Raw genomic sequence first — 13,772 nt, 5'->3', positions numbered from 1 at the left:
GGGGCTCAATCCCAGGATCCTGGGATCATGACCTGAGCCAAAGGCAGACACTTAACTGCAAGAGCCACCCAGGCGCCCCAAATTAAGGATTTTGAGATAAGGAGCTTATCCTGAATTATCTGGGTGGGTCCTAAATGCCATCACAACTGCCTTTACAAGAGAAAGGCAGAGGGAGATGGACACACACGGAGTGATGTAAAGACACATGTAGAGATTGCTAGGAGCAAAGGGACGCTGGCAGTCACCAGAAACTGGACAAGGCAAGGAAGAGATTCTCCCCTGGAGCCTTTGATTTCAACCCAGTGAGACTGATTTTGGATTTGTGGCCCCTGGAAATGTGAGATAATGCATTTCTGTTATGTTAAGCCACCAAGTTTGTGGAAATTTGTTACAGCAGCCATAGGGAGCTAATACATATAGTAAGTGTATGTTTAACTTCATGAAAACGCCAAGCTGATGGATGGTGAGAATGGGTGATTAGGGACCTCCCACCAACACCTTTTAGAGGGAGAACTGAACTCTTGTTTATCATTTTCCCTGTTTTTTTTTTTTCTCTTATTAAATGTGTCTAGGTTGGAAATATCACCTCTACCCTTACTTCATTCACCTCATCTGCAAAATAGTGTTGATAATCGCCCCCTGGCTGAGTCGCAGAGCAGGTTAAATGGGGTAAGGTGTTTAAAGTATAGCAGCTAACACAATGGTAGGAACTCAGTCACCCTTCTGATCAAGCTAGTTCCTGGTACCAGAGTACCAGAGTACCAGAGTAAGAAAGTTATGGTCTTTGTTGCATCCTGAGTTTGGGGGATGGGGTTGGGGTGGGAGTGGTGGGATAGTACAGAATGCCTGGGCAGCAGGCACCTATTTTCAGAAATTTGGGTCCATTTCCACTCTGCTCTTAATAAGTACTCCTCACACTGCCCTTGTCCCCATAGTAGGATATCATGGCCCCAAGATACAGCGCAATGATTGTAGGGTTTAGAATCTGGGAGATCGGGGTTGATTCCTCAGCAACACAAGCTCACTAGCTGTGGGGACTTGGCTAATTCACTTCCCTTGGCTAACCCTTGGTTTCCTCTGCTGTACAATGGGGCTAATGATCTCTGCACGTGTCCTACTCGAGAGGGAGACAGAAATGAAACATTTTTGTGAAGGTAAAGCTCTGATGAATGTAAGATAGTGGGCCTGTAAACTGTCTCAAATGCAGGAGGGACAGGAGGCTCCTGGTAGAAGCTGTGAGTTCGGAGGAAGGAGAGCACAGCACTTAATGAAGGGGAGGAACTAAGAGCTGAGTTTGGGCAAAAGGCCCAAAGAGCTGAAAGCTATCACTTAGTAAAAGATCAGGAAATGCATTTTCCATCTTAAAAATAAGAAGCAAAAAGCAACACAAGCTGTCCTAAACCCTAGAGACCGAATAATCCAGCTGGTGGCTGAGCAGTGAGAGTAGGAGGGTGGCTTTCATTCACAAGGCCAAGGCATGAACTTTATTCCTTTGAGTCGGAAAGGCTAAGGGGGATAACATGGGGAGAGGGGAGGGGAGCAGGACACAAGAGGAGTACCCCACAGACCTGGCCTGGTGACACAGAAAGAACAGGACTTTGGAGACATAAAAAGACACATGTATTTGAATTCTAGTTCCACGATTTACAAGCTGTAAACCCTTGGGCAAGTCATCTAACCTCCCTGACACCTGGATTTTACATCTGTAAAACGGGGGGCGATAATATCTACCACACCAGGAGAGTTGGGAAAATGAGATGAGATAGTTTCAGTTTCTGGCCCACGGTGAGGATTTCCCTTTCACAACACAGGGATACGGAGACGAAGGAGGGGGGAGACTGACTTGGCTCTGTCACTCATTCGCTAGGTGACTTTGGGTCCCTGTCTGTAAAGTCCTCACCTGTAAAATGCACAGTAATAAGATCTATACTCTGCCCAGTTATTGTGAAGAGCAAATGAGATGGTCTATTTAGAATTAGTCCATTCTTTTTAACTGTGATATCATATTTCATAAATCCTCTACTGGTGGACATTTAGTTTGTTTCGACTATGACAAGCTATCATGGATCTTTCTTTACAAGTTCTCCCCTAGTGCAACTCTTTCTCTAAGGCAGATAATTAGAAGTGGAATTATGGAGTACAGGGTATAGATATTTTTAGTTTAAATAGATATTGCCAAATTGGTCCACAAAGTAGTTGTACCAATTTATACTCTTACTGGTAGCATATGACAGTATCAACTCCTAACACCCAAATTTCTCACTATTAATATGATCCATTTTTGGACTTTTGCCAATGTAATTGATTTTTTTAATTAATTTTTTTTAGTAATCTCTACCCCCAACATGGGGCTTGAATTCAGGACCCCAAGATCAAGAGTTGCATGCTCCTCTGACTGAGCCAGCCAGGCACCCCATCAATGTGATTGTTTAAAAAAAGTTGTTTAAAAAAAATGTTTAGGGGCGCCTGGGTGGCTCAGTCGTTAAACATCTGCCTTCGGCTCAGGGTGTGATCCCGGCGTTATGGGATGGAGCCCCACATCAGGCTCTTCCGCTGGGAGCCTGCTTCTTCCTCTCCCACTCCCCCTGCTGTGTTCCCTCTCTCGCTGGCTGTCTCTCTCTGTCAAATAAATAAACAAAATCTTTAAAAAAACAATTGTTTAAAAAGTTATATAATTGGGGCGCCTGGGTGGCTCAGTCAGTTAAGCATCCAACTCTTTCTGCTCAGGTCATGGTCTCAGGGTTGTGAGATGGAGCCCGCTGAGGAGCTCTCGGCAGGGGGTCCGGTAGAGGATTCTCTCCCTCTCCCGCTGTCCCTCCCTACTTGTGCACATTCTCTCTCTCAGTCTCTCCCAAATAAATAAATAAATCGTCCTCTCTCTCTCAAATAAATCTTTAAAAAATTAAAAAGTCACATCATTCTTTTTTTTCTTTTTAAGATTTCATTTATTTATCTGACAGAGAGAGACAACCAGCGAGAGAGGAAACACAAGCAGGGGGAGTGGGAGAGGAAGAAGCAGGCTCCAGTGGAGCAGGGAGCCTGATGCGGGGCTCGATCCCAGGACTCTGGGATCACGCCCTAAGCCAAAGGCAGACGCTTAACGACTGAGCCACCCAGGCACCCCAAAAAGTTACATCATTCTTAAATTGCGTTCTTTCTTTACTGGGGGGGCAGAGGGAGAAGGAGAGAGAGAATCTTAAGCAGGCTCCACACCTGGCACAGAGCCCAACACAGGGCTCAATCTCACAACGCTGAGATCATGACCTGAGCAGAAATCAAGAGTCGGACACTTAAATGACTGAGCCACCCAGGTGCCTCACGTTCTTCTCATTATTAGTAGGGCCCAGCAGCTTCTTTTCATGTGTACTGAGCATCTGTATTTCTTTTTTTTGTAAATGACATTTTCCTCATTTGTTTAAAGATGTGCCTATATATTCTGGATATCAGCCTCATCTCTATTTTATATATAGTTGATTCTTATTATTCACAGTAGTTATATTCTATAAAGTCACCCCAAACACTGAATTAACAAATGCTGAATCATTGCCCCTAGGGAAATACAAGATTAGGTTCCTGCGACCCTCTGGTCACAACAGTTTCGTCAACTGACCAATACATAAATTTATTTTTTGTGTGTTTCGTTTGAAGACACATTGTTTAATATATATTATTGACTCATTAACATTGAACTCGTGACCAACAGCACTATAACTCATACCTGAACAAAGTTGATCTAACACGTGTATTTTCTCCACAGGGCACATCACAGCGTCCTTATGCTTAGGGATAGTAAAGAATACTTCAGCACTACATTTGGGGGCCACTTTAAACAGTGAGGTTAACAAGAATCACAAAAATGCAAAAAACATGACACTAAATAGACTCTTGTTTACAGTATGAGAGTTGAAAACAAGAAGGCAGAGTGTAGACTTGTTTAACCTCAGCTGGGAATGTGTGTGATAGGGTAACTCGAATTTTTTGCTGCTCTGCACATGTCCACATCCACAAATGACCTCAAAAGCACTGCAAGTATTGATTTTGAGGTTACAGATAAATTTTAGCAAGTAGACAAATCTGCAAATATCAGCTCTGTGAATAATGAGCATTGTCTCTATGTGTGTATTTAACTTTATGTTTATAATATCTTTGCAGTCCATCACTTGTTTTGTAACGTTAGGTATGATGTCTTTTGTCTTCTTCTTCTTCCTCTTTTTTTTTTTTGAGAGAGAGAGAGAGAGCGGGAGAGAGAGGGAGTGGGGCAGGGACGGGCAGAGGGAGAGAGATAATCTTAATCTCAGGCTCCCCTCTGAGTGCTGAGGCCCACTCAGGCTCATCCCATGACCCTGAGATCATGATCTGAGCTGAAATCAAGAGTTGGACACTTAAATGACTGAGCTACCCAGGCTCCCCTGTCTTATTTTTATTTCATGACTATTTGGATTTGACGAAGGCAAATTTGCCAATTTTTTCCCTTATTTAAAAAAAATTGAATATTTTATTCAAATTCCTATATTTTAATTAATCTGTTTCTAGACTCTCTTTTTATTCTAGGATTTTTCAACATTGGGACTATTTACATTTTGGTTTGGATAATTCTTTGCTGTGAAGTGTTGTCCTCTGTATTGTAAGATGTTTAACAGCATCCTTGGCCTCTACCCAGAGATACCTTCCCCAGCTTTGACAACCAAAAGTGTCTCCAGACATTGCCAAATGTCCCTGGGAGGGGGGGGGACAAATGTGCACCCGTTGAGGACCACTGCATTGCCCAATTCTGTCAATTGCTGTGCCAATATCAAGCGGATAATTCTTTTTTTATTTTTTTTTTGGCGGATAAGTCTTAAATCTTTTTAAAATGTCTGCTATCTGATAGGGCAAGTACCCCCTCTTCTTTCTTTTCCAAAATTGTTTTGCACTTTTACTCTTCTAGATTAATTTTAGAACTAATTTGACAAATTCCATGAAACGTTTTCTTGGGAATTTTATTTACAGATTAATTTGGGAAGAACTGATATGTCTATGATATCGAGCCTTCTATCTACATACATGCCATTATCTCATGAGATAGGTTCTTTTATGCCTTTCATTAACATCTGTGATTTTTCTCTATAAAAGTTGAAGCCTGGGCTGTCTGCACCTATGCTCAGGCTTTCTTCCCGTTCCCCTGCCAGGTTCCTGACTGTAAGGGGAGCCAGAAGAATCCTTCGATCCTCCAAAGCCATCCCTCCTGCTTTTCAACGTTCAGCAGCCCAGTGTTATTTATTGTCACCAGGATCTGAGAAGGGTTCTTTGTGCTGTTGTTTGTTGCACGAGTTGATGTCAAGTTGGAAAACGAATCTTTTACAACTAAAAAAACTCTCTCTGTCATTCTCTGAAATTTAGCTACTACCCACATTTCTACTGCCCTGATAATTGCCATCCCTGCTTCTTCTGCTTAGCTTAAATTCCTGCCTGGCCTTATTTCCTATGATGCCCCAGGGTGAATGACCCAGTCACTGCATAGGTCTTACTCAGAACTGCCTGCATACTTTTACCCATTATTTACCCTATCCTGGGATGCCTTTTCTCCTTTTACCCAACCCACTCCTTTGCTAATTCAGCACTAATTCAAATCTACTCTCCTTTTTGGAATTATCTTTACATTTGTTATTAAACAATTTTGTACTTAATTATAGATCTGCCCAGACCCAGGGTGGTAGGCAGAAGAAAGAGCAGGATTCAAGGTAGAAAAACATGGGCTGAATTTTAGCCTTACCATTTATTAGCTGTACCGTTTTGAGTAAGTCATCTAATCTGTCTTAGCCTTGATTTTCTCATCTGTAAAATGGAGATAATAATACTCATTTTGAGTGTGGTCTACCAAACTACACAGAAAGATCACTTGCCAGTAGGCGCTTGTGTCTTTCACAGTACCTTGCAGAGGTTGTGAAACTGTATGCAATAAAGACTTATGAAAAAGCAACATTTTTGGCAGGGGTCCCTTTGAGGCTCTAGAGGGCCTATGTTAATAATGAAGGAAGGCGTAGTCCAGCAATTCATATTATCAAAAAATAACTGTATTTAATTTCTGAACAAACTGAGTTTGGAGAGCAGCAGATTTTGCTTATTAATTGTAATTTGTTTGGGATAATATTAAAATCAGTTTTCATTCCCTAAGGCTAGAATTTTAAAACGTTGTCTGAGAAAATCCACAAGATGGATCAATCTTTGTGTGACAAATAGAATGCTGACTAAATCAAGTTATTTTGATAAACATTGAGCACATGAAGAGTTTGGGATGAAAATGTTCAGATCGTGAACCTCCTAAAAAAATGTGCGGCTGCTTCGGAATATTCTAGAAACTCTCGTGAGTTTCCAACATTCCAAACATCATCTAACTATCTCCCCTCTGTAAAGGTGCTAGCCTGTTTAATACAAGGAAATCATGAAGTCTGTTTCTTACCTGGAGGCTGGAGGCTTAAGCCTGGGTCCAACTTCGTGTGGGGCTTCGAGCTAATGAACAGGTAACAAAGCACGCAGGCGGTGACGATGAAGGCCAGGAGAACCACTGCCGCTATGGACAGGCCCACAAGGGCTCCAATGCTGGGGGGAGAAGACCAGAGGGAGCTGAGGTCAGGCGGGGACATAGGAGGCAACCTGTTAGATGGGAAGTGTTGTCGGTGTCATAGGCATCAGCTGGCTTCAACTTTTGTTCTGTCTCTACTTGCCTTAGGCTGTTTGTGCCTAAGCATGAGACAGAGCATCAGTTATATGCCAAGGACCCACCACATGTGTAACATGACTTGCGTCAGTTGGGGCTCAGTATGTGTTCCTTTCCTGCTCTTCTCCTTCCCTCCCTACTTTCTTCAGCCTGCTTTCCCTCCCTTCCCCCAGGGAGCTGGAGACGGTCTCAAAGAGCCCTCCCCACGATGCTGTTTCTTAAAAATCATGACACATAGTAGGCCTTAGCTAAAAACTAGCTGTCTTTCCAGACTCAAGGTAGTTTCTGACTCACCCTCCAGTGGTCATCACGCCAGTGTGGACTCCGTGTTTAGAAGAACTCCTCACTGCTGTCCCCTCACCCTCCAATCTTGCCACCTGTGCCCTAAGTCAGGCCCTGGTCACCTGGTCTCCGGACGACTACCTCCTGGCTCATTTGGGAGTCACTGTCTTTCCCGCTTCACATGATTGCTCCCCGTCATCTCCCCACACTAGAGTTTTACCTGTCCTTGAAGGCCCATCTCAAATGTCTCCTCCTCAATAATGCTTTCCTTGGCCATCTTTCTCTTTCCTTTTCCCCCTATGCCAGGCTAATAAACCCAGGACTCTACACTCAGGGCCTTTAGCAGTTCCCACTGGGTTAGGCAGCCCAATTTTTGGTAGGAAAGAGCAAAGGGCTTTGGAACCAAACCTACCCGGGTTAGAACCCAGGTATGTAACGACTCACTCTGAGATCTTGATGAAGTTATTATAACTTTTGAGCCTCAGCTTCTTTGTCTGAAAAGTGAAAATGATCAAAACACTATTTCACAGAGGCACCTGGGTGGTTCAGTTGGTTTAAGCATCTGCCTTCGGCTCAGGTCATGATCCCATGATCCTGGGATCGAGTCCCGCATCAGACTCCTTGCTCAGCTGGAAGCCGCCTTCTCCCTCTCCCTCTGCCTGCTACTCCCCTGCTTGTGCTCTCTCTCTCTCTGTCAAAAAAATAAATAAAATCTTAAAAAAACACACAGTACTTCACAGGTGGTAGTGAGGATGACTAATATGTAATATTCTTGGCACATAATAGGTGTTCAATACACTCCTCATGTGTTCCTTTAAGGCAGACTCAGACCATATATAATCAGCTTCTTCCTCCCCTTGCAGAAGCCCTGGCACATAGTAAGCATTTAGTAAGTATTACTGAGTACCTACTATGTGTCAGGGACTGTGAGATGTTCTCCCAACAGTAGTGGATAGGTAGGCAGCAGGCTTTGTTTGTGTGCCCTTCCTGTCTATGACTTCTTCACCAGCTTTTCTGCCCACCCCGCTCCCTGACCCCAGCCCCAGACTCCTGCCCTTGCCACTTCTGCCAGATTTTGCTCCCTGCTAGCTGGTGACTTATTTCCCAGCTAACTGAGGGCTAAGTTCCACTAAACAGAACCACCTTAGAGCTTTGGAGAATCTATCTTCCCATGGCTAAATAAATTATTGAACACCCTTGCAATGGAATAATATAGAGCCATTAAAAACATATTTTCAAATAATTTTTAAGATCAAGGATACGTTCTGATGAGATAATGTTAAGTGAAAAGAGTAGGACATAGTACTAAATATATAGCATAATCCCAACTTAAAAAACATAAACATATACATAAATATACATATGTAAGGTTGGATAGAAATACACCAAAATGCTAACAGGCCATCTCTGGTTGTATTGCAGGCCGTGGATGTCCTGTCCATATCCCATTGGGTCTTGTAATTGTAGAATATTCTGGCCAGAGTTTCAAATGCCAGTATCTGTATCCCTTGGCCTGAGGGCTTTCTTGGGCCCAGAACAGTCTCTGTCTGTACACTGAGCAGGTCAGAAAGTGCAGGAAAATTAATGCCTCCCTTCTCCCATCGACATACAACCAATGATTGACACAAATTGCATGTGAATACCCAGTCTTCTGGCCCGCAGGTGGGATGACTCTGAGGTGTGATTTCTACACTGGCTGGCAGAGTTCAGCCAGCTTAAGCTCCAGTGACCCTCAATGGGGACACACTGTTGTTTGCTCTTACCCTTCCCTGCCTCACTTTGCCACCCTCTACCAATATTTTCTAAGATGGCTTTCCATAAAATCTATTTGCCCTCAAATCCTTGTTTCTAAGTCTTTTGGGGAATCCAAGCTAAGACACTAGATCTCCTGTGATTCCCCTGTCCTTTCCACATTTTCCATATTGAGCATGCCGTACCTTTTAGTTCTTGTAAGTACTTTAATCAAACATTATTTCCCCTTTCAAGATATGCTCACTATTTACAAGGCTATTATCTGGAAGACTTGTGCTCCGGTTGGGACTCCATACTTTACATGGGACATCTGTGGCCAGCGGGATGGAAAGGGCCCTCTCTAAAAGTAAGGTCCTTTGAGGAATGGGTGAGAAAGCTGGCAGATGTCTCCGATTAGCAGTCAGTCAGGGAGTGGGCTCTGTCTCTGATGGTCTGTCTGGGGACAGAGGAACCAGGCCCCAAGGACAGAGCTGGAACAACAGACGAGGCTCTAAGGGGAAACATCTGTGCTTGGCAGAAGATGAACTTAAATGATTAGAGTTGTCCCCAGGTGAATGGACTGCCTGGAGAGGTGGTAAGTTCTCTGTTACCGCACGGGTTTGTAAAGAACACCTGGACGAGTACACTTCTCAGTGAAGTTAGAGCTTCCTGCCCTGGGTGGGAAACTGAAGAGCTGCTAGCCTTCTAGGAGTTCACAGATCCATAACTCTCAGAGACAGATAACACACTGTGACCCCTAGGAGAGAACTGGAGAGGCGGCCTAACATTTCTCTGTTAGGGCTTTTGAGTCAGGCAGTTCTAAGTTCAAATCTGGGTTCTGTCCTATATAAACTGAAAAATCCTTCATCTCTTGATCTTCGTTTTCTTCATTTGTAAAGGTTCCTATCCCACCAGCTGTCCCTAAAGATTAAATGAAGTGCTGTATATACAGCGTCTGACAACCGCTTCTGCCCTGCAGCAAGGCTGCTGCCTTTTGGCTCACTTTCTGGTAAAAACGGAGCTACTAATAGAGGGTGTTTAGAAAGTGGACCAGACATGTGATAGCACCAGCTGCTTCTCCACAGGGAGTCTTCACTTCCTGAGACACACTTTGAAAGACACCAATTCTCCTTGAGCACTATCCAAGGAAACGGTTGTTTACCTGGAGATTTGTATGTTTTTAAGGACCAACTTTCATGAAAAAGGCCAAATGGAGTTGAGAGCAAAACAAGGTCTCCACCCTGCAATGGTGGCGCTCTGAGGAGCACTCCAGAAGTGTTGTTTTAGGGTTTAGAGTATACCGATTACCTAAATGTCCTGGGGACCCTCCGTTCCTCTCCTCTACTTTGCAACTGTGATGTTTATGAACCATGTTATGTCCAAGCCTGGGAAGAGTCAGCCCTGAAGGCTAAACCTTTCAACTGCCCTTGAGGTCACAGAACGGGAGCACACTGACATGTAATGTGACCTCAGAGGTCACTCCATCCAACCCTCCACCTCATTGTCTGAGCCACTAAAGCATTCTACATATCACGAGGGTGCAAGGCAACAGGAGGGACCACAGGAGTGTTTGAGGGAAGGAGGTGTTAGAAAAGGAGGGGATCTTGGCTAGGTGCTGAGGGGGTGCATGTCCCCAAGGGCCAGCACAGTGCCCAGGAGACAGAAGAGGGTCAATGAGTGTCTTTTTAAATGATCTGAGTAGAGGGTGTAATGAGAGAGCCAGGCCAGATTTAAACAGTTGTGCCACAGGACAAGCCCGCACTTGGGTCAGAGAGGCCCGAGTTTTCATCCCAGCTCTGCCACTTGCTCTCAGCAGGGCCTTAGCAGAGAGTAACTTAACTTCAGGTCTTCTCATCTGTAAAATGGACAGAAGACACGTCAGTGTTATGAATGTGTGAATACATCTAACTCTTGGTTTCTCCTAGGTGATGCTCTTTAAATCTCAGTCTACCAAGAGACTGCTAGAAGATCTTGGACAATTCGCTTTCACACTCCCAGCTTCACTTTCCCACCTGTGAAAGAGGGAGAGAAATTCCCTTCTACAGAGCACCTACAGTGTGCACTAGTCACTTTCACATGCATTATTTCACTTAATCCTCACAACAATTCCACAAGACAGGTAGTACGATTGCCATTTTGAAGGTGAACAAAGAGCCTTGGAGATAATTTGGCCGAATTCACATAGCTATTAAGTGACAGAGCCACGGTTTGGACTGACTGGGTTCTAATCAGCCCCAAAGTTCTACACTGTCTCTCTCTCTTTTTTTTTTTTTAAAGATTTTATTTATTTATTTGACAGAGAGAGACAGCCAGCAAGAGAGGGAAAACAAGCAGGGGGAATGGGAGAGGAAGAAGCAGGCTCCTACGGAGNGTCCTATATAAACTGAAAAATCCTTCATCTCTTGATCTTCGTTTTCTTCATTTGTAAAGGTTCCTATCCCACCAGGTGTCCCTAAAGATTAAACGAAGTGCTGTATATACAGCGTCTGACAACTGCTTCTGCCCTGCAGCAAGGCTGCTGCCTTTTGGCTCACTTTCTGGTAAAAACGGAGCTACTAATAGAGGGTNAGTGCTAAGTACACAGTGGGTCTTCAGGAAATACTCCATTATTATACTCTAGGTGCAGGTCATAGCTCTCTGAATGGATGATGAGCTCCTCAGGGACAGGGAATAATTAATTTTTGTGTCCCTATTGCCTTGCATAGCACCAGGCACAAAGCAAAGGCTATAAGGAATGAATGAATATATGGCTGAATAGAGAATAAACTAATATAATTCCTCAGATTACAGATAGCAGCTGAATGCGCTGGATTGGGAAACCTGGCCATCTGAAAATAGTTTTAGAATTACAGGTGGAGCAGCTTAGAAAAAGTGATTATCTGTAGTTGTCAGTGGCATATGTCAAGTTGATTTCACCTCTTTATCTCTTTGGTCCTAGTCAGAAATCAGGGCAATCATTTATCATACTCTTCATTTGATAGTTGGAAAGACAGAGGCTCAGAGAGGTTTCTGTGGCAGACTGTCCACCCAGAAGGTATGCAGCCTCTGGTCACATACCTCCAGAAACAGGAAAATCACTGTCTACTGAGATGGCCCACTCCATTTTTGCTGATGCCTATTTCCCAGAGCAGGCTCAGGCTCGGGTCCTTTTTTCTGGGTGAGGCCTTTGGAGACGGACAGAGACTGAGAACCACTGCCCTCTCAGCACCATACTTAGGTTCCAGGAATGTCAGCAATGGCCTGTCCACCCCCTGCCCTGAACAGGTAGGGAAACTGAGGTTCTAACCCAAATTACACTTCTATTCATCTATAGTGAGCTGGCTTCTGCTGTGGCATTATGACGTTGCATGCAGCTCTGATCCCTTGGGACTCTGCTTTAGCTCCGGAGTAGAGTATATCCCCAGTACCCACCCCCGGCCTGGCGCAGCTAAGTGCTCAATTGGGGTAGCTAAAGAATGACTAAATATGAGGGGGGAGAAAGGGTTGAGCCTCAGCTAGGCTGGGATTGACCTGGGGTGTAGCATGAGGTGTGGAGTAAGACTTGGGGCTGAGGTCTGGGTGTAAGGCTAGACCATGTTTGGAGTCAGGGTGGGGAGGACAGCTGAGGTAGGTTGCCTGGAGGACTCGTGGAGGTTGGGGCTGGTGATCAGTATTGACTGGGGAGTGAGTAAAGTCAGGGATGAGGTCAGGCTAATATTAGGATGGGGACCCTGGTGAGCTCTTGGATTAGGGTAGAGTTTGGGTTTCCTGTGAATGTGGGAGATGGGAGTGTTGTGTCAGGGAGAGGGTTGGTGTGTAATCTGGGACTGGGTTCCGGGTGGCAGAGGATGACACTGGGAGTAGGGATGGACTGAAGTTTCTCCAGGGTGCAGTTGGGGGTGCCGTTCAAGTTTGGATCTGAATAATGATTCAGCTCAGGATGGGGGAAGGAGGGAGCTGGCTTGGTGACAGGGTGAGAGCAAAGGTCAGCGTTGGGCCTGAAGGGCTAAAGGGCGGGTGCGGTCGATGCTGATGTTGGGGTGGGCACGTGGGTGAGGGCTGAGGGTTTAGCACGCGCTGGACTGAGGGTGCGGCGAGGGGCTCAGACTGGAGTGGGGTTCTAGCTGGGGTTAGGGCCGAGGCCGGTACCTGAGCCACCACATGTAGCTGTGCTCGTAGGGGAAGAAGCTGTGCGGGTCGTCGCAGCAGTACTTGTGGTCGCGGAAGCCGCAGCAGAAGACGGCGGCCGCCTCGCCCCCCGGCCGCGGGCAGCTGAAGCCGCGCACCACCTCCTGCTCTGCGCTCACGTAGCTCGTGCAAGCGCCGCTCATCGCGCCCCACGCCGGGCCCGCCGCCACCGCGGACCACCAGACGGCCGGGCGAGCGAGGAACGGAGACAGAGGTAAGCCGGAGAAAGACAGAGACTGAGGGAGAGAGAAGCAGAGAGAAGCCTCGAGACAGAGAGAGACGCGGCGAGAGGCGCGGAGACGCCGCGGTTAGAGACCTAGAGTCCCTGAGGACCGAGAGAGGCAACCAGGTACGGGGACCGGGCGCGGCGGGAGGGGATGTGCGGGAGGAAGAGGAGAGAGAGGAGGGCGGCGGGCGGAGGAGCGGTGGGAGTGGAGAGCGGCGGGAAGGCGGGGGAGAGCGGGCGCCTGAGCGCGAGCGCGGGTGGGGGGACCGGATGCGAGGGCGACCCGCGGAGCCGAGAGGAGGGAGCGGTCGGGGGGAGCCTCCTGGGCGCGGGTCTGTGCCTGCACTTCCCCCACCCGCCCCACCGCGTTCCCAGTTTCTGCCGAGGGTGCTGGGTGCTCAGAGAGCCTACACGACATGTCCAAGGTGGCAGGACGGGAATCCAGGCCACCGCCGCGGATTCCACAGCTGCACTTGAGCACCCTCCTGGTGCTGGGCGCTGTGCTCGACGCCAGCAACCTCAGGGCAGGTCCAGGCTAGTGCGCGACACAAGTAGGGTCAGTACGGGATGATTGGTACACTACTTCACTTAACCCCACACCAACCCAGAGGACCAGGGATTTTCAAACCCATTTTATAAATGAGAGCTAAGCGCCAGAGAGGTCATTCC

At 46.3% G+C, this 13,772-nt stretch overlaps 1 protein-coding gene across 1 annotated transcript in view; it reads right to left on the bottom strand.

The window, feature by feature from the left end:
- The window catches only part of SHISAL2A (shisa like 2A), a 16,185-nt gene extending 2,880 nt beyond the window's left edge, over nt 1–13,305 (bottom strand). Inside the window, exons 1-2 of the mRNA XM_019795842.2 lie at nt 12,839–13,305; nt 6,440–6,579 (exon numbers count right to left, since the gene is read on the bottom strand). Coding sequence (XP_019651401.1) covers nt 6,440–6,579; nt 12,839–13,020 — 322 coding nt within the window. The 5' untranslated portion in view covers nt 13,021–13,305. The remainder of the gene's footprint in view (nt 1–6,439; nt 6,580–12,838) is intronic.
- Between the last annotated feature and the right edge of the window lie 467 nt (nt 13,306–13,772).

This window comes from Ailuropoda melanoleuca, chromosome 2, assembly GCF_002007445.2.
Source record: "Ailuropoda melanoleuca isolate Jingjing chromosome 2, ASM200744v2, whole genome shotgun sequence".
Lineage (NCBI taxonomy): Eukaryota > Metazoa > Chordata > Mammalia > Carnivora > Ursidae > Ailuropoda > Ailuropoda melanoleuca.
Note: the sequence above shows the minus strand (reverse complement) of the source record. Positions and strands in the feature narration are given on the sequence as shown.